The sequence below is a fragment of the Harmonia axyridis genome, chromosome 7, assembly GCF_914767665.1.
Source record: "Harmonia axyridis chromosome 7, icHarAxyr1.1, whole genome shotgun sequence".
Lineage (NCBI taxonomy): Eukaryota > Metazoa > Arthropoda > Insecta > Coleoptera > Coccinellidae > Harmonia > Harmonia axyridis.
The window spans coordinates 35,648,937-35,670,484 of NC_059507.1; the positions used below are offsets into that span (position 1 = coordinate 35,648,937).

General features: G+C 38.2%; 1 protein-coding gene across 1 annotated transcript; it reads left to right on the forward strand.

The window, feature by feature from the left end:
- Positions 1 to 1,552: 1,552 nt before the first annotated feature.
- LOC123683999 lies at positions 1,553 to 19,508 on the forward strand. Its single transcript, XM_045623059.1, has 3 exons — positions 1,553 to 2,053; positions 15,385 to 15,927; positions 17,721 to 19,508. The coding sequence occupies exons 2-3, from the start codon at positions 15,398 to 15,400 to the stop codon at positions 18,394 to 18,396; spliced, it is 1,206 nt and encodes a 401-aa protein (XP_045479015.1). The 5' UTR covers positions 1,553 to 2,053; positions 15,385 to 15,397; the 3' UTR covers positions 18,397 to 19,508.
- The last annotated feature ends 2,040 nt before the right edge of the window (positions 19,509 to 21,548 follow it).

The window sequence follows — 21,548 nt, forward strand, 5'->3', positions numbered from 1 at the left end:
CATTATTACTAACTAGTTCATTCCTGAATTGAACAACCATGATGTCCAGGAGCTGTGGTTCCAACAAGACGGCGCAACATGTCACACAGCTCGTGCCACAATCGATTTATTGAAAGACACGTTTGGTGACCGCTTAATTTCACGTTTTGGACCTGTGAATGGCCTCCAAGATCTTGTGATTTAACACCGCTAGACAACTTTCTTTGGGGCTATGTAAAGTCATTGGTCTTTGCGGATAAGCCACAAACCCTTGACCATTCGACGTGTTATTGCCGATATACGGCCACAAATGTTGGAAAAAGTCATCTAAAATTGGACATCCAGATTGGACTACATCCGAGCGAGCCGTGGCGGTCTTATGCCAGAAATCATATTTAAAATGTAATGCCACAAGATTATCTTGCGGATAAATAAAATTCATGTCAATCGAATAATCCATCGTTGTTTTATTGCAATTTAAAGTTATATAGCTCTAAAAAAAACACCCTTCTGTAACCCTCGTATTCCTGATATCGAAAAAAATGTGGAATGTCAGGAGCTTTTGGGCGCTCGTTCATTCATTTGCACTATTACTTTCCTGATTATTTTTGAGAATTCTCTTCCCTAAAACATATTTCAGTATTCATAAAGACTGCCCTAACTTATCATGTGTTCAGTGGTGGTCATAATTTCAACTTTGAAGATGTGGAAATACTAGATGTGGAGAACAATGGTTACAAGAGAAATATAAGTGAGATGATTTCCATCAGGAGAAACAACACTGTAAACTTTAGAGAAGATGTAAACAACCTCAGCTATATTTATGATATCTTGTTGGATGTTAAGTGATACACAACAAAGAAATACACGTAGAATATAATTTAACAAAAAGAAAAAGACCTATCTATGGTTGTAACAATTTACATTTGAAATTTCATGTTTGTCTATGTTTTTGTGTTTGACATTTTTGCTTTGATTCTGGTGACGTTATATCTGTTATTATTTAATCCAACAAATAATTTATGAAATATTTCTTGATTGCTGTTTTCTCGAACACTTGATATTCTTGAGGTTAGTTTCAGGATCTGTCCTTGTTATTGTTTGTTAAATGTCCTTTTGTTTTTTAGCCCTGAAGAAGAAGAAAATCGCCTCCGAAACGTTGGCAAAAGTAAACTTGTGAGAATAAAATAAAGCATTGTCCACATTCCTGAAACGTTTTTATATTATATTGTATATCATGGACGAATACCAAACTGAAGTATTCATAACTTTTCATTTCGAAAAATAAAGAGTCTCAAAAAAAGCGTTCCTCATCCTTGTCCGAAGCAACCGATATGAGAAACCCACCAGTTGCACCACGTTCACGTTTCCCCTAACAAAAACATCCGGCCCAACTGTCCGAGGCCGTAGCAGGATGAACAAAACAGAGAGCAGAGGAACCGAATTGCCCCGTCCATGGCGAGGAAACTCCTGAAAGGTATCTATTTGTAGAAGGAATCTAGTGAGCAATTGAAAAAGCACGTACATTGGGCGGGATCCCTCGCTCCAAGACATGACGTACGGGCGCTGAAACCAGCTGAAACGCACGCGCAGTGCCCGCTTGGATCCTTTCAGTAGTGCCTGTCATATCGAACAAGCCAACATCAATTCCCCCTTCAGGTTCCAATAAACACACTCCGATTTTTCCAACCGATCGAAAACGACCCGAAAAGATCGCATCCAGAAGGCCCAGACGGTGATGGATGCACCTATCCAGCTCGAAGGACCAAACCTGGTCGAAATCCCGATTTTAATTAAATTAAGGTGTCCGGCGATTGAGACCGAACATCAAACATGAAACGCTCTGTGTTTTCGTATCGTTTTTCGTGATCCGTTGGAGTTTACTGTGCGAAAAATTTGAATTTTTCAAAAGGATATTTTAGATGCCGGGTGCGTTTGAATTTTTCCGGAATGCATGGTGAGAATCTTGTCCTGTGCCAGCACACGAGTCCTGGATGATGTTTTCCGGTATGATCCTTTGAGATGTATCAGTGAGAAGATGATACAGACTTTCCTGATAGAAATATTATGAAAAGTGAGTACTTGGATGTTTGTCTTGCAGAGTCTTCGAAATAGCTGTTATTTTATCACTTTGAAGGAATGTCTATTTCTATAGAAATTCCGTTATGTATTCAAGATACTTTTCTTCACCTTCCGAATTAAAATTGTATAAAATTACCCTATTTCTATAATATCTAGTAAAATTGTGGTGGATGCGCACAGTTGGAAATTCGCGAATTATCGTTTTGATATTAAAATATTTCATATTTTAATATCAAAATACGAAATATTAACGAAGTTTTCGTACATACATAGTCTAAAGTCAAGTTTCTAGAAGTACTCAGTTTTGATATGGATGGAAAGTTTTCAACTGTTATATGATCCATATTTCTCATATTTCATTGCCTGTGCTAAAATATTCGAGTTATATTCACAAACCCAAAATTTAATAACTTGACTGAGAGAGGAATTTTGCGATGAAAAGTAATCTATTCGGGATGATTGTTTCAAATTTAATTTCATATTAAGCAATATTTTCTTTCAATACAACTTATTGCACTCAGACTTCGAGAATCATTATTGGATTATCTCAGAAAATGTTGAACGAAACAGCTCTCAGAATTTTCTAAAGAAAGCTGTGAATTCAGAAACAAATTTTGTATCCATTCTATACTAAAGGGTGTTTTTAGAGCTATAGAACCTTAAATTGCAATAAAACAACGATAGATTATTCGATTGACATGAATTTTATTTATCCGCAAGATAATCTTGTGGCATTACATTTTAAATATGATCTCAGGCATATGACCGCCACGGCTGGCTCGGATGTAGTTCAATCTGGACGTCTAATTTTCGATGAATTTTTCCAACATGTGTGGCCGTATATCGGCAATATCACGGTGAATGTTGTCTTCCAAATTGTCAAGGGTTTGTGGCTTATCCGTATAGACCAATGACTTTACATAGCCCCACAGAAAGTAGTCTAGCGGTGTTAAACCACAAGATCTTGGAGGCCAATTCAAACGTGGAATTAGACGGTCACCAAACGTGTCTTTCAATAAATCGATTGTGGTACGAGCTGTGTGACATGTTGCTCCGTCTTGTTGGAACCACAGCTCCTGGACATTTTGGTTGTTCAATTCAGGAATGAAAAAGTTAGTAATCATGGCTCTATACCGATCACCATTGACTGTAACGTTCTGGCCATCATCGTTTTTGAAGAAGTACGGACCAATGATTCCACCAGCCCATAAAGCTCCCAAACAGTCAGTTTTTCTAGATGTAACGGAGTTTCGACATACACTAGAGGATTAGCTTCACTCCAAATGCGGCAGTTTTGTTTGTTGACGTAGCCATTCAACCAGAAGTGCGCTTCATCGCTAAACAAAATAAAATGGACCATTATTTTCGAAATAAAATTGCACTATTTGCAAGCGTTGTTCAGGCGTGAGTCTATTCATGATGAATTGCCCAACCAAACTGAGAATAAATCACTTGACAGCTGTTAAATCGGTCGCTATCTTGAACAGTAATTCCAACTTAAAGTTATATACCTCGAAAAAAAACACCCGTTAGATAAAACATCATGAAATATTGAAATAACACTCCAAATCTACAGTTATCAAAAAAGCTTGATATTGTAGATTAGTGATTAATTGAAATGTTATGTTGAATAGAGTAGATACAGAGTTAATAGAGATATTACTTCTAATTAAGATCGTTCTTTTGTGTCCTGGATCAAGAGACGATTCAATTTCTTACATTACATTAATTTCCATGCAAATTCATCACGAAATTCTGCTGGAAACTCGAAGGAGTTACATTATAAACTTTAGCTTAATTTTGAAAGCGCAGAGTCATTCATCTGGAAGCATTCAATTTGATATAATGTGAAGCTTCGATTACTCAAGATTAAGAGGAACCATTATTCTCACTGATCTCTCAATACATGCAAATAAAGGGTGTTTTTTTAGAGCTCTAGAACTTTAAATTGCAATAAAACAACGATGAATTATTCGATTGACATGAATTTTAATTATCTACAAGATAATCTTGTGGCATTACAGTTTAAACATGATTTCTGGCATATGACCGCCACGGCTGGCTCGGATGTAGTCCAATCTGGACGTCCAATTTTCGATGACTTTTTCCAACATTTGTGGCCGTATATCGGCAATAACACGGCGAATGTTGTCTTCCAAATGGTCAAGGGTTTGTGGCTTATCCGCATAGACCAATGACTTTACAGAGCCCCACAGAAAGTAGTCTAGCGGTGTTAAATCACAAGATCTTGAAGGTCAATCCACAGGTCCAAAACGTGAAATTAGGCGGTTACCAAACGTGTCTTTCAATAAATCGATTGTGGCACGAGGTGTCTGACATGTTGCGCCGTCTTGTTGGAACCACAGCTCCTGTACATCATGGTTGTTCAATTCAGGAATGAAAAAGTTAGTAATCATGGCTCTATACCGATCACCATTGACTGTAACGTTCTGGCCATCATCGTTTTTGAAGAAGTACGGACCAATGATTCCACCAGCACATAAAGCGCACCAAACAGTCAGTTTTTCTGGATGTAACGGTGTTTCGACATACACTTGAGGATTATCTTCACTCCAAATGCGGCAGTTTTGTTTGTTGACGTAGCCATTCAACCAGAAGTGCGCTTCATCGCTAAACAAAATAAAATGGACGTAGTGCGAGATACGTATTCCGCACAGAACCATTATTTTCGAAATAAAATTGCACTATTTGCAAGCGTTGTTCAGGCGTGAGTCTATTCATGATGAATTGCCAAACCAAACAAAACTGAGAATAAATCACTTGACAGCTGTTAAATCGGTCGCCATCTTGATCAGTAATGCCAACTTAAAGTTATATACCTCGAAAAAAAACACCCTATAGTAATGACAGTATGGGCTACAGCATCAATATTCTCAGTTGGTCTTGACTCTCGAGCAACGCACATATGCTTCCGATTGTTCACATCCCTGACTTGTCGCAACAGCTCAAATTTTTCCGTAAGTTTCACTATTGCTTCACGACGACCCAAGGGGCTTTACTTTTGTGAACTTCAGAACATCTTCAAGAGTGACAGCTGCCCAAATTACAGACCATTCAAAATGATACCTCTTATTGGAAAACCCTATACCACAAAATAATGTATAAACCACCGATAACTTATCTTCAAGTATGGTTTGGTATTTTACCAAAGTGGTTACTTTGTTTCAAATGACTTCTCTTAGGTTGGGAGTTATAAAATTTTGAATATTGGAGATCATTAACATTCCTGAAAAAACTTTAACCGTTTGATAGTCAATTGAAAGTAATCGAACACTGCATCTTTGGAAATAACACAACGGAAACTCTCAAAATGCTAACGTACTCGGCTTTGGCATTCTGAACATTCGCAAAACGATCCAAATATTTATAAATAACGGCAAAAGAAAATAATCGATCGAAGTTCGAACATTGCTCGGTGTATTTTCACTGGTAATGACCCAGAAATAAGAGATTCTATTAATAGAGCTACTTGCAAAACATTTCTCCGAAATGTTCCTCAGACTTGAAGAGGCACTTAGGTGTTAAATCTTGAGCCTACGTCGATTTGAATTCTAGCCATCAATTTCAAGGTATTCTCGAGATATCGGTTGAAAGATCGAAAATATTGAGTATTTGCATTCTAACCATACCAAAGTAATAACTGTTTGCGTTAAAAGAATCAAAACATGTGGGAATGGCGGAGTTGCTTCTTGCACGATGATTTATCTATCCAGTTCTATATTCAATCCATTGGGATTCGCTTCGAAAATTGCTCGTTAATATCAGAACGGTATCCAGCAACATTAGGGAATTTTACGATCGCTCTCGACATCCTGTTTATCGAAAAAATTGGTTTTGGTTTAATAATAAGGATGATTGATCAAGGTTTCGTCTCAGCGTAGACGCCGACCGGGATGAAAATTGAGGGCAAACTGCGAACTTGAACAGGAATCTGTATTAGAGTTCATTCCTTATTATTTTATTGATTTCAAGCCTTCCTTTCATCGGCAGGAATTTTCATCAGAATGTACAGAACAATCGTTGGTTTTGTTTTGTCTATTTTCTTTATATTCTTTGGATCATATCAATCTTTACTTTGTCCTCAATCCTAATTAAAGCACTATTATATATTTTTAAGGAGAAGTCGACATCGACAGTCTTTTATCGTTGTGTTGGCTTAACGTCTGTTGAGTACTGGGCTATTCATGTCGTGGTTCGGTTTTCACAGCCCTGTTTCAATGACATATGTCAAACAGAACTATCATCCGAAGAGTCATATGTGATTCGTTGAAGGTTAGAAAGTGTGAAAATAGTGAAAACTTACTAGAAAAAATAGAATATTCTGCAACAAGTGGGGAAAATCCAACTTTTCTCGCGAGTGTGGAAGTTTGTGATACGAGCCTGAAAGGCGAGTGCCGCAAACACAAGAGCGAGAAAAGGACTTTCTCCACATGTTGCACACTATACTTTTCCTACAACTGCACAAATTTCAGTAAATCAAGTAATGGACTCGGTTCAAATCAAAGTGGCCTTCGTTGACAGTATGTGCTAATTTATTGCGTTTTCATAGAAACGACTCAGAAGCCCAATTTCATTGGTCTACCAAGCGAGGTATCACAAACTTCCACACTCGCGAGAAAAGTTGGACTTTCCCCACTTGTTGCACAATATACTATTTTTGGCAAAATTCGATTTTATTGTTCAACATAGTTGCCTTCGAGGGCGATACAGCGAATATAGTGATCTTCCAACTTTTCGATGCCATTTTTGTAGTAGGATTTGTTTTTCGCTTCAAAATAGGCCTCAGTTTCGGGGATAACTTCTTCAATGGCGCTAAATTTCTTTCCAGGCAGCATTTTTTTGAGGGCTGAGAACAGGAAAAAGTCGCTGGGTGCCAGATCTTGCGAATACGCTGGATGCAGAAGCAATTCGAAGCCCAATTCATGCAATTTTGCTATTGTTTTCATTGATTTGTGGCGCATTGTCTTGATGAAATAGCATCTTTTTGTTAGGCAGTTTCTAACGATTCAATCCTTTAACGATCCAATAACGCTATATAATGATGGCTGTTGATGGTCTGGCCCTTTTGGAGGTAATCAATGAATATTAGACCTTGCGCATTCAGGTTTATTGCACTTAAACAGCTTCAAATACTGCTCAAAATCATTAACACGTTGTTGTTTTTGATCGATTGTGAGCTCGCGCAGAACCCATTTTGCACACACCTTTCTCATGTACTAATAGTCGTGAATGATATGATGTATACGTCCAGATGATATCTTCATAATGTCTTGTATCTCGATGAACTTGACTTTACGGTCATTCAAAATTATTTTGTGAACTTTTTTGATTTTTTCCACTGCGTTCGCCGTCTTCGGTGCTCATTTCAACACGTTTTAACTTAGCATACCAGTCAATTATGGTTTATTTTTCTGGTGCAGACCCCGGAAACTCTTCATCAAGCCAAGATTTTGCTTAAACTGTATTTTTCCCTTCTAAAAGCACACGAAACTTTTCAAATAACAAAAGTAGCTTCACTTACAACGCAATATCTCACAAACTTATGGTCGTACTACTTTCAAATTTTGATATGTATCCTTCGAAGGTTGGTACTGACTAAAAATCATATGGATTCAATACTAGCTCCGCCATCTGTGCATCAGACCGGGGACTTTTCAATTGGCCTAATATATATTGGATCCAAACTTGAGTCTCGATTGGATGTTTGAATGAAAACGCATGTCGTTCAGCGACGAGCTCAATTTTCACTTGGTGGCTATATAAATTTGTCGTATAGGTGGCAGTGAAAATCCTTATGAAACTGCTGAGAGACCATTACATCCACAAAAGGTCACTGTATGGTCTGAAATTTGGTCTGATGGAGTAATTGTCCCGTACTTCTTTAGAAATGAAGAAGTTGTCACTCAAAGCGTCAATTCTGATCGCTATATCCAAATGATAACCAATTGTTTTGGCCTGAAATTAATGATATCGAATTGGAAGAGTTGTGATACCTGCAAAATGGTGGAACAAGCCAAACATGATGAACCGTTTGACTTCATTATACGAAAAATTCCAAGGACGCATAATTCGTCGATGTGAATGTGATGGCCACCAAGATCTTGTGATCTGTTGCCTATATTTTTTTTGTGAGATTAGGCGAATGACCGTGTTCATGCCGATAATTCTCAGAATATCTGAGAACCAACATCTGTCAAGTTATTGGTGAGGTATTGCTCGTAATGTGCCGACGAGTCATCGAAAATTATCCCAAAAGGATCAAGTCCTATAAGAGATCACGCGGAGGAAATTCAAATTGTTTTGTATTCCACACATTATAGCAAAATCCAAGCATTATATTATTGAAATGAAAATTTGATCGATATTCTGAATGAAAGTGTGTTCTATTTACGTTTATTTTCGGATACCCCTTTAGTTTGTTTGCAGCATTTGAATTCATCAGCATCTCAAGCATCTTTTGCGATTACAATGGCTAAAAATATCGAACAAAGAATCTTGCTTAAAGTTACAACAGGATTAAAAGGCAAATGGGTCAAGATTTGTTGAGTGTTCCGAACTATGAGGCTCTGATGGAGAAAAATTGTTAAGAATAGGAAATTTCCGGAACATATGTCAATGTTTATATCGATTTAGTTATTTGTTTTGTAAGCTATTTTCTCAAATTATTGTTTTATGATTATTATTCCTTTGTTCATATTTCTTTTAAAACGGGTGTTTTTTTCCGAAGTATATAACTTTAAGTTGGCATTACTGTTCAAGATGGCGACCGATTTAACAGCTGTCAAGTGATTTATTCTCAGTTTGGTTTGGCAATTCATCATGAATAGACTCACGCTTGAACAACGCTTGCTAATAGTGCAATTTCATTTCGAAAATAATGGTTCTGTGCGGAATACGTATCGCGCACTACGTCCATTTTATTTTGTTTATGTATATTCAGTGGAGTTTATAAAAATCGCTGAATCAGGTGTTCAATAATAGTATCGAGGAAGTTTCAAGGCTTGATATGAATAAACATTGAGTTTGATGATAATGGTTAATAATTTGTAACATGAAAGAAGATTTCATTCAGTCTGGATTTTATTCAAAGCTCTAGTGTTTACTGTTTTTTTTTAATAATAAATAGATTGAATTAAAGGAACATTCCAGAAAAGCACAGACTCTGAGTCATAAGGACTGTTGTATTTTTTTGCATCTTAGCATTTCGTCGATCCTATACTTGCAAATAACCGGAAATATTCAAAACAAATCGAAGAACGAACTTCAAAAGATATTCTGTGGCTCACAGTGTTATAGGACCAGAAAAACTTGATTATTTTTCCCCATATGCAAGCTGAATAATTCCTTGATACTATTATTCAGCGATTTTTATAAACTCCACTCAGAATTTCTGAAGTTAATAAATGTATAATATTTAATATAGTCTATTCAATCGAATTCTCTTCTTTCATTCTTCCTTCTTGAATCAAATGTAAGGCTAATCTTTTTATTAGATTTTATAGTTTTTTTTCACCAGATTTTTTCTCCAAGGCATTGGACAATTCGGAAAGGCAACTCACAAAACTAGCGACCTTAGGGCTTTTGGATAATTTCAGTCTAAGATGAAATTTGGTGAAAAAATCTATAAAACTTAATAAATAACCCAGTAAATAACTGAATAACTTAATGAAAGAAGATAATGTCGATTGTGTAAAAAAATAAAATAGATTACATTAAATATTTTACTTTACATTATTATTTTGAATTCTTTAGGCAGCTTTCATCTTCGCGTTTTTTATTTTTTTTATTGTGTCATTTTCATTCTCAAAAATACTTCATGTTGAGATTTCTTTGATGTACGAGTGTTTTGTTGAAGTTTTTTGTGGTTATAGTATGTTCCTATAATGAGGTGTGTCATCAATTTTAGTCTTTTTTTTCATTTTTTGTAGCCCTGATGAAGATTCAATGAAGATTCGAAAGGTTGACAAATTTAATGAAGGTTTTTTTCGTTTTTTTTTGCTGGTTCAAGCTGTGATTGTCTATTGTTGAAAACGATACTAACAATCGAAATTATCAGGTGTGTGAATAAGTCTTTCCCGTTTTTTGTAAGAGATGGCGCCACCAATACTGTGCGAGTATTTAATGGTTACATATGTCATAATCAAAGCTTATTCATCTGTCAACAATTCCACACTAACACATTAGTTGAAATTTTTTCGCATCATAAATTTTTGAAATCGTGAAAATGTCGAAATTTGAGCCGAGTCGACGTCATTTGCGGGAAGTTTCACTTTATTGGTTCAATTTGAAGAAATCTGCTGCCGAGGCGCATCGGTTGCTTCAGGAAGCTTATGGAGAAGGTTGTGTCGATGATTCAAGTGTTCGCGGATGGTTTCGACGCTTCAAAAGTGGCGATTTCGACGTGGAAGACAAGGAGCGTTCCGGGCGGCCGCAAATCTTTGAAGATCAAGAATTGGCGACTTTGCTTGATGAAGATTCGTGTCAAACGCAAGAAGAACTTGCTGAAGCATTGGGAGTTGACCGAACAACCATTTCCAAGCGTTTGAAAGCCATGGGAATGATCCAAAAGCAAGGAAATTGGGTGCCGTACGAACTGAAGCTGAGAGACGTCGAACGGCGTTTTTTCACTTGCGAACAGCTGCTTCAGCGACATAAAAGAAAGGGTTTTTTGCATCGTATCGTGACTGGCGATGAAAAGTGGATCCGTTACGATAATCAGAAGCGAAGAAAATCATGGGGACTACCCGGCCATGCATCATCATCGACGGCCAAGCCAAATATTCATGGCGCCAAGCTCATGCTCTGTATATGGTGGGACCAGCTAGGTGTGGTTTACTATGAGCTTCTGAAACCGAATGAAAGAATCACAGGCGAGGTCTATCGACGACAATTGATGCGTTTGAGCCGCGCACTGCGAGAAAAACGGCCACAATACTCCGACAGGCACGACAAAGTTATTTTGCAACATGACAATGCTCGCCCACAAGTTGCACAGCCGGTGAAAACATACTTAGAAACGCTCAAATGGGAAGTCCTACCCCACCCGCCGTATAGTCCAGACATTGCTCCGTCTGATTACCATCTCTTCAGATCGATGACGCATGGCCTGGCTGACCAGCACTTCCATTCCTACGAGGAAGCCAAAAAATGGGTGGATGACTGGATAGAGGCCAAACCGGTCGAACTTTTTCGCAACGGGATTCGTATGTTGCCAGAAAGATGGGGAAAAGTTGTAGCTAGCGATGGCCAATACTTTCAATAATTCATTTGTAACCATTTTTTCACAATAAAGGCTCAAAATTTGAAAAAAAAACGGGAAAGACTTATTCACACACCTTATAACCAGTAACCATTCTTCAAACATCCAGATGCCTGAAAGAATCGCGCAAACAGAAGACGGCGTAAAAGGTAAACTACCAAGTTCATCCAACAGCTTTCGCTTGTATCAACAAAACAAAAGCGAACACACGCACACACACCATAGTTGACAATAAAACGCGGAAGTCAAAAAGGAACCAGATCCAGATTGAAGATCGTTATCCCGACAAACAGACTGTTATTCCGCGTCTCGGATGATAAAACAGCGCTAAAGGTAACTTTTCCGCAGAATAATTCCGTACAGAAGAGAAGGGGAGAAACGGAGGAAGGCAGGAAAATAAAGAGGACTACTTCGTAATACACACAAAGTAGGCGACCTCTGCCAGAAAGCGTAATAAAAGAGTGGCCAACCAGCCTTCTGTGCTCTGGCTCGAATCGATTTCAATTCGGGAAAACTGAATCTCAAGACGATATTGTTATGGATGCGGTTCGCCGCTGGCACAGGCTGGAATTCCGGCCGAAATTAGGCACTATCGAAGATTGAAATTGAATAGGGAACGAGGTATTGAAGTTGTTCGACAAATTTCGATTAAAAACAAACTCAAAGTTATTCCGATTCGGTTAGTTTGATGGTTTTCTTCGAGACTTATGTAGAGAGAATTTTCGCGTTGCAGAGGAGATTCCTCAATATAGTTTTCATTTCATTTATTTAACAAAGTATTACAAACAGAAGGCAATACTTAATAGTCGATATATAAAAATAGATATAACGGTAATCTTAAAAAAATTTCGATGTATACAACACAATAAAAGAAACATATCTTAATAGGGATAAAACCAACACCATGATATCATTGAGTGGACTGGATCAATCCGTGACGTTCATAGGAAGAATTTATCGAAACTATGATAGACTCCTTGGATTAAATATTCTCGAAGACTCCTCTTGAAAAATTTGTCATTTTTTAAACTATCTGGCAAATGGTAATAAAACAGAACCTCCCAATAATTGAAACTTTTCCTGGTAATTCAATCTCTTATAGATAAGTTGAAGCAAAGAATTAGGATTACATTTTTAATATGATTTCTGGCAAATGACCGCCACGACTGGCTCGGATGTAGTCCAATCTGGACGTCCAATTTTCGATGACTTTTTCCATCATTTCTGGCCGTATATCGGCAATAACACGGCGAATATTGTCTTCCAAATGTTCAAGGGTTTGTGGCTTATCCGCATAGACCAATGACTTTACATAGCCCCACAGAAAGTAGTCTAGCGGTGTTAAAACATAAGATCTTTGAGGCCAATTCACAGGTACAAAACGTGAAATTAGGCGGTCACCAAACGTGTCTTTCAATAATTCGATTGTGGCACGAGCTGTGTGACATGTTGCGCCGTCTTGTTGGAACCACAGCTCCTGGACATCATGGTTGTTCAATTAAGGAATGAAAAAGTTAGTAATCATGGCTCTATACCGATCACCATTGACTGTAACGTTCTGGTCATCATCGTTTTTGAAGAAGTACGGACCAATGATTCCACCAGCCCATAAAGCACACCAAACAGTCAGTTTTTCCGGATGTAACGGTATTTCGACATACACTTGAGGATAAGCTTCACTCCAAATGCGGCAGTTTTGTTTGTTGACGTAGCAATTCAACCAGAAGTGCGCTTCATCGCTAAACAAAATAAAATGGAGGTAGTGCGCGATACGTATTCCGCACAGAACCATTATTTTCGAAATGAAATTGTACTATTTGCAAGCGTTGTTCAGGCATGAGTCTATTCATGATGAATTGCCAAACCAAACTGAGAATAAATCACTTGACAGCTGTTACATCGGTCGCCATCTTGAACAGTAATGCCAACTTAAAGTTATATACCTCGAAAAAAAACACCCGTTATTTGGATTCGAAGCAAATATTTTATGTTTTCCATTGGTGGAATTCCTGACAATTGCAAACAAGTACGAATTGTAAGGCGTCATATTAGTGAATCGATAAATATAGGGTTTTCCAATGAGAGATTTCATTTTTAATAGCTGGCTATCTGGGAGTTGCTTTCATGCTGCTAAACAAATATAAATTTCTTTTGAGACACCAAGAAAACGACTATTCAAAATTTCATTAAAAAAAACCACATTAATAAATCAATTCTTCACAAGTAACTATGAAAAGAAGATATCAAATTATAAAGTAAAACCCAGTCAAGGTGTTTTTACAGCGAGAATATATCCCAAAGTCTCATTTCTCCTTTTCTCCACCATAACCTCACCTAACCTCAGCTTCACGTTCTTCCAGGAATAAAGCATTCAACGCGCCCATTAAGAGAGCGTATCAACGTGTGCCATGAACCATGAACGATTGAAATTTATCACCGTTTAGCTCGGACCATAAACAACCCCTATATAAGCTTTCACCCTCAATAAATCCACGATCTCATACTTTCGGATTAATTTATTTCCTTGAGTTCGCCTTGTCGCTTCAAGATGGAGTTAATTTCGTATCTATTGGCGTAGAAATCTATTTCAGCCAGTTAATTAGCACCCGATCAGCTCGGGAAGGAGCCGTAGATTATGGAACGCACTTGATGCATATCTTAATTAGCGTATAAAGCTATCTGTTCGAGATCGGAGGGTAATTTGATGCGGAAGATATTAATTGGTGGAAACAATCGGGATTTTTGGTCCTTTGGGCGGGATAACAAACTGAACTTGACAGAATTGGAATATTCCAGGCTTCGCAGCATTGGTCTAGTCGGTTTTTCACCTTTTGTTTTCGCTCACTGCTGCCGTGAACATCTTCAGAGGTTTCTATTGAGTTGGTTGTGACTCGACGCCAGAACAAAAACGATTAGTAATCAATTCACTTGTATAGGGTGTTTTTTTTAGAGCTATAGAACTTTAAATTGCAATAAAACAACGATGGATTATTCGATTGACATGAATTTTATTTATCCGCAAGATAATCTTGTGGCATTACATTTTGAATATGATTTCTGCCATATGACCGCCACGGCTGGCTCGGATGTAGTCCAATCTGGACGTCCAATTTTCAATGACTTTTTCCAACATTTGTGGCCGTATATCGGCAATAACACGGCGAATGTTGTCTTCTAAATGGTCAAGGGTTTGTGGCTTATCCGCATAGACCAATGAATTTACATAGCCCCACAGAAAGTAGTCTAGCGGTATTAAATCACAAGATCTTGGATGCCAATTCACAGGTCCAAAACGTGAAATTAGGCGGTCACCAAAGGTGTCTTTCAATAAATCGATTGTGGCACGAGCTGTGTGACATGTTGTGCCGTCTTGTTGGAACCACAGCTCCTGGACATAACGGTTGTTCAATTCAGGAATGAAAAATGTAGTAATCATGGCTCTATACCGATCACCATTGACTGTAACGTTCTGGCCATCATCGTTTTTGGAGAAGTACAGACCAATGATTCCACCAGCCCATAAAGCGCACAAAACAGTCAGTTTTTCTGGATGTAACGGTGTTTTTACATACACTTGAGGATTAGCTTCACTCCAAATGCGGCAGTTTTGTTTGTTGACGTAGCCATTCAACCAGAAGTGCGCTTCATCGTTAAACAAAATAAAATAGACGTAGTGCGCGATACGTTTTCCGCACAGAACCATTATTTTCGAAATAAAATTGCACTATTTGCAAGCGTTGTTCAGGCGTGAGTATATTCATGCTGAATTGCCAAACCAAACTGAGAATAAATTACTTGATAGCTGTTAAATCGGTCGCCATCTTGAATAGTAATGCCAACTTAAAGTTATATACCTCGAAAAAAAACACCCTATACAATGGTTGTATTCAACCACAAGAAAACAGGGCTCCAAAGATAATTTCCAATGAGAAAGCGTACTCTCCATTCATACCATCATTCCTATTAAAAATCCCTATTCAAAGGTCATGTCATTCACTCTTCTATGAATATTATCACAGAATCCTGTACGAATTTCTTTCCAGAACTAACCGAGTGATGGGGGTGGGATCAAATGGGTCGTCAACAGAAGCCACCTACACGTTCCTACCTCCCGAAACCACAATCGACCCCATCGAGTTGAACAAGACCCGAATAGCCGAAGAGTTCTACAGCACCTACGATGTCATGACTGGTATCCGCATAGCGATGACCTTGGGCGGTTTCTTCGCCTTCATGGTGATCCTGGTTCTCTACAAGTCCAAGTCGGAGACGGAGAAGGCGTTGGAAGACCCAGCCTTCACGGCTGCAGCAGTGGCGGATGCGGAGGAAGAAGAAGAACGACAGCTGGCGGCTGTCATAGAGGCTGAGGTGTTCCAGAAGCTGAACCCTAGGAGGAGCAGGCAGTCTATCGATAATTCTAGCCTTTCCAAGAGATGGGTTACTTCGACGAGGAAGTATTCGCTTGGTGGGTACAGCAGCCTTATGGACCCGCCATTGAGGATAGGGATGCATTCTCAGCTTGCTAGTTTCGATGAAGATTCCACTGAGGATGATCCTTCTGTGTTTGATGAAGTGATACACAATAGGTGAGTTTACAATTTGGGTCTTGGGAGTTTTTGAGATATTTCAAATTAACAGCACACTTAGAATAAGTACAATATTTTTATATTCTACGCGGTGCGCCTGGCTAGTATCCATATTTCAAAATCTCGTCTCGAACAATATGGAACCATAGAAGATCATAGTAATCGAAGAATTATATCCAAGCTCAGTGTAATAAACATAGATAGAGGGAGCATATGTCATTTTCAGTAAGCAAATTTTGTCCCCAACATGAACTATCAAATTTAACTAGGAGAGCAAACCTTGGATTTCAGCAAGAGATACAGAAAATGATAAATATACTCCTTATTATAAATTCGACAATTAGGAAAAATATCCGATTCCAAATATTGAAATTTGCATATTTATTCGGGAATCACTCAAATGAATATATTTCATTCAATCTAATATAAATTCATAATGATATAGTAAAATTGTGGATTTTAAAATATAACCAGACAACGCAATCTAACCATGTTGGGGACATGTGAACATTGTGTATTCACCCTCTATCTATGTTTATTAAAATATATATCCAAGATACTAGGGGCAGCACATAGAGTAATAAACACAGAGTTACTCTGAGCTGAGGGGCAGTATATTGATGTTGTCAGATGTTCCTTCATCAAATTTCTCTGACTGTGATTGTGTGGATGAGTGATGGAGTCATTTTCATCTCTTAGGGTATGGATACCAAAATTGCCTTTATTAGTAACTAACAACCCCTTTACAACTCCAAAGTCATTGTCTGTTGTGATGTCTTGTTCATAGGCATTGGTCATTGGTCCCCACTTTTTTGCAGAAGGCATAATCACTATTGTTGGAGAAATCGAGGAATTCCTGAAAAGCACGATCCAGAGAGCTTCTGGTATTAGCTAGATGGGGCTACTGCATACAAACAGTCCATCGTCCATGCAATATTATCTAGAGATTAACCCAGATCAAGTATTATCTTTGCACCAGTAACTGCAGCGGTCTCTGCATTCTCTTATCTGCGATCTTATTTCAAAATCGAGGTTTTCAAGCGCTCCAAGGACCTTGAACGACATGTAGTTTGCATTGTAGAGGAAATCTCCCAAAAAACCTCTACCACTTTCGAGAAACCGCAATATGCGGGCAATATTGCTCACTGAGGCTAACATTTGGGCCATGTATTCCTTTAAAACCTCTTTGAGATGTGGGGGCAAGCTGAGGCACACCCTGTACAAAACACACATACCTAATATGGCCTAGAATTCATCTCTGGATATTCCAATGAATAACAGGTCCTTGTTCTGAATTTAAAAGAAAAACTCCTTATGATATCGAATTGATTTTTTCCTACAACTGCTATGAAAAGTAGCGTTTTCTGCATAGTTTACTCAATTGCAAAACTATGTATTGCGCATACTGTGGGAAATATTATTCCCCACGGCACTTTGCCCACACCTCCCTTGGTAGACCAATGAAATTGGGCTTTCGAGTCGTTTCTATGGAAACGCAATAAATTAGCACATACTCTCAACGAAGGTCATTTTGATTTGAATCAAGTTCATTACTTGAATTATTGAAATTTGTACAGTTGTAGGAAAAGTATAGTGTGCAACATGTGGAGAAAGTCCTTTTCTCGCTCGTGTTTTTGCGGCACTCGCCTTTCAGGCTCGTGCCACAAACTTCCACACTCGCGAGAAAAGTTGGACTTTCCCCACTTGTTGCACAATATACTATTAATGTTTGATGCTCAGATTAACAGAGCAATCGATAAAACATAAATTAATAGCTTTCTCTTTGCTTCCAGGCACCTCAACGTCCCACGCAGATGCAGCAACATAACCTGCTCATCCTCCGGCAGCTCCTACCTGGAAAGGCGAGACTCCGCCTTTCTTCTAGGCATGCCAGCCATCCCCGCCCACAAATCCAGGTCTAGAAGACGTCAATCATCTCCCCTCCCCGAAATCTACGATTTCTACTACCCCATAGACATCAGGGTGATCCAACCGACCCCAGGAGGTTCGCCATGCGGCAGTGACCGTGCCCTCTACGACCAGGTGCAGGACTCCTTGAACCTGAAGCCTAGGCTGGCCCCTCTGGCTTCCATCAGCAGCTGCAACAGCTCGCTGGAGACGGACTATCCGGAGGTGGAGGAGGACCAGCCTTCGTGCGGTGCTAGTGATTCGATCTTCGGGAACCAATGTGACGACACAGACAACGAAGTAGACGAGTTCTCGACTGACAGTGACGTGAACGATGAGCAGGGTGCCTGCTGCAGCAGGCAGCAGGTCGGTGTGCCGCGAGACTTCACAGATAGGAGCCTGAGTTCTTCTTTTGTGTCGTTGGGCACCACGGTGAGGCCTAGTTCGAAATCTTCGCTGACGATCATGGAGAGTCCTGAGGAGGAATTTGGAATGGGGCAGGTGTCAACGCCTTCTAGTAATGGTGAAGATAAATCTTGGGTGCAGGAGATCCTTTTTTAGCGACTGTATTTTTGTAATCTTGTTTCTTTGTGGGGTTCTACAAGGGTTTTGCTTGTGTGAAACGTTCGGGGTGTTTTGACTGATATTTTGTGAGGTTGGTTTGGTTACGGATGTTTTTGTATTTGGATTGAACGATTTCATGAAGTAAAACCTGAATATGCATGGGAACCCTGGTGGTTTATTCTCGCTTTTAATCGGGCTGTAGTCTGAATTTGAAAAGTTCATTTAAATAAAGATCCGTTTTCATTTTCTGATAAATATTGTATTAAAATTTGTTTGAAGTGATGTACTTCTTTGATCAGGTATTATTCTTAGTTTTTATTCTTTAAATCTATAAATTTAAAAAGTTGTCTCCTCAGTATGCTACGCTATAAATAAATTCTTCACTTGAAGACGGTTCAGAATACAGATTTACAAGATCTGTTGGAAAGTTACTTATAATGGACTGGTTTCATTTTTTTGTTAAGGATTAATTCTAAAAATTTAAGTAAAATGAAACAAAAATGTGGAAGCTATGGGACTTTGAAGTTGCGCTTGGAAGAATATTTTCATAGTCTAGTATGTGACGTCACGCCACTTACACGAGGCGACTGGTATTCACAGAGTGCTTACGAATTCATTGGTGTACAATCACTTGTGCCGTTCGTGTCGTGTTTTGTTCGTTACACGATGGCTGAAATAAAAAAAAATCCTACAAATATTGTATTGTGCCTATGTGTGCAAGCACGACAATTAAAAACCCCAATAAATTGTTTTTTCATGTACCAAATGACATGAATCAAAGGAAGAAGTGGTGCAAATTAATGAGGCGTGACTTAATTGGACCTAAAACTACTTCATATGTGTGTGAAGATCATTTTGATGTGAGTACCTATCAGTACTAGCTGTCTATTTCTGATAATAAAAACACTAAGGTGTAAGTTGGTTTGAAATAAGTTATTGAGTAAGAATAACTTTGTTTTTTCACGAAGTCTTCTTCCATTATGGTGACATAAAAACAAATCTCGAGTAAAAACTACACTTTACAACTACAAACGGCGCGAGAGCCTTGGCGCGGCTAAGTATTTAAACGTAATTTATGGTGTAGCGATCACAGGTGAGTGGCGTGACGTCACAGACGAGTCGGAGACCAAAGACGTTCCGCGCTAAAATACGTAAATTTAAATAATCTATTTCTCAGTCATTTATTGATGGATTTTCAAAATTTGTTCACTGATTTATCAGTTTTGCTCTATATTTTAATTCTATCGGGCCAAATATAGTATTATCAACATCATTAAACTAGTCCATTATAGTAACTCAGTTACATTTGAGTATCCGAATTATTGTTGCTGTGTTACTTAGTTCCTCACGATAAATATTCAAGTTCCTTCTTTGAAATAGTAACTGAATGCTCGAAGCACAGGCGTAGCCAGGGAAGGGGGTTTAGGGGGTTCAGAGCCCCCTCGGAATGAGAAGATGTCATTACAAAATTGCATAAATGTCATAGAGAAAAAACCGTGCCGATTTTGTTAACAAGTATCTCGACTTTCATCATTATTCTGAGCTCAATTCCTGATTAAAATTAGTTAAAAATTTTTTCACAAATTCCTTCTTATGTTTGGAATGTGTATTTTGACGTTTCTCAAAAGTTTTGATGAGATATTTGAGGTGATGTGAAAGAGGATCCGGTATGTTCTGTTTAGGTTTAGTTACTGTTTCCTCACGTCACTGTTGAAATTTTGGACAGTAAAGCATAATAATTATAAAAAGAAATAAGAATAAAGAAAATTAAATGAAAAAAGTCATCTAGGTGAATTTTATTCTCCACATTGAAGGCTGAAATTATTGGAGTCATGTGGTGTAATGAAATTTTCTATTCTAATTTTCTTCTCCTTCTTTTTCTTAAAGAGCCATCTTCTTATAGAAGGTTGGCTACAATTTGGGAAAATCCTTCTCATCTTGTGTCACCCTCAGCAATGCTTTTGAACTCTATTTTTATTATCAGTTATAAAACTATAATTCGAGATACGAACGAACATAAAAGCTACCAACACCAGGGTTTCTATGCACCTCAGGCACCCTTATCTTTTTAAAGAAAAATACGAATTTATCGCCCTTAAACTTCATATCTGGGTGGAAAAACCACCCGTTTGAAACTATAGAAAGATGTAATTCAGGGCCTCAGTCTCAGTCTCCCCCTCTAAAATTGTTTACTCTGTAAAATTGGGCAGTGTTCACATGAAAAGGACAAATTGAACGTGCAAAAAGGAAAACAGACGTTCAAAAGGGAAGCCATTTATGTTTTTATGGAAGTTCGGACGCTCAGAGCAGAATTCAGACGGTGCGGCGTTTCGTTCTCTCAACATCCTCAGGGTATAAAGCGGCAGGTTTTCATTTCGACCTTTTAAGAATTATAATAGGTGGACGTATGGGACAAATGAGTTCCCTGTAAGATTTCAATGGGTTGGGACACTTCAAGTTTTTGAAAGAAAAACGGGAAAGATACGTCGCATCTTCGGTATTAAGATTGAAAAGGGTCATAGAATTGTAACAGTAAAGATCAGTTCTTTTGAAAAGGTATGCGCACTGCGTAGTCGACAAAAAATTGTTAGTTCAATTTTTATCATGAAAAACATTATGAATTGATTATACTACTCTATAATATGACGAATGTTCTAATAGTATATTCTAAAACAAGTTGTAGAATGGGCTCCTATTCCAACACGAATGCGAAATTCGAAAACGAGTGACGAAGGAGCGAGTTTTGGAACGCATGAGTGTTGGAATTGCCTTCTGCAACGAGTATTATACGATATTTTCAGTCAAGTTTTGTGAAATATTTTCGAAATTCAATGAAAAATTCAGATTATACATCCTAGTGACATTTGTATTGTATCTTGGCAGTTGGTGTGATTGTTACGAAAATTGACAGATTACGGAATTTGAATTTGAATCGTACGTGTCGAATTTTGAAATAATTTATGATTACGCATTAAATTCCTGAATTATTCCTGACGAAATCGATTTAACACCACCAGAATCAAGAGAAATTTCGAATGAAGTTGCAAATCATTTCACTATATCCAAATTATATTATATTGACAATTTGACGTGTATTGAATTTTGATAGGATTGGAAGTCTGTGTAGACAACCACAGAACGAACAATAT

Excerpts from the sequence above, each read along its gene's own strand:
- LOC123683999 (XM_045623059.1), top strand. The coding sequence starts at position 15,398 with ATGGGGGTGGGATCAAATGGGTCGTCAACAGAAGCCACCTACACGTTC. Across the intron at positions 15,928-17,720 it reads GATGAAGTGATACACAATAG|GCACCTCAACGTCCCACGCA; the intron begins GTGAGTTTACAA and ends CTTTGCTTCCAG.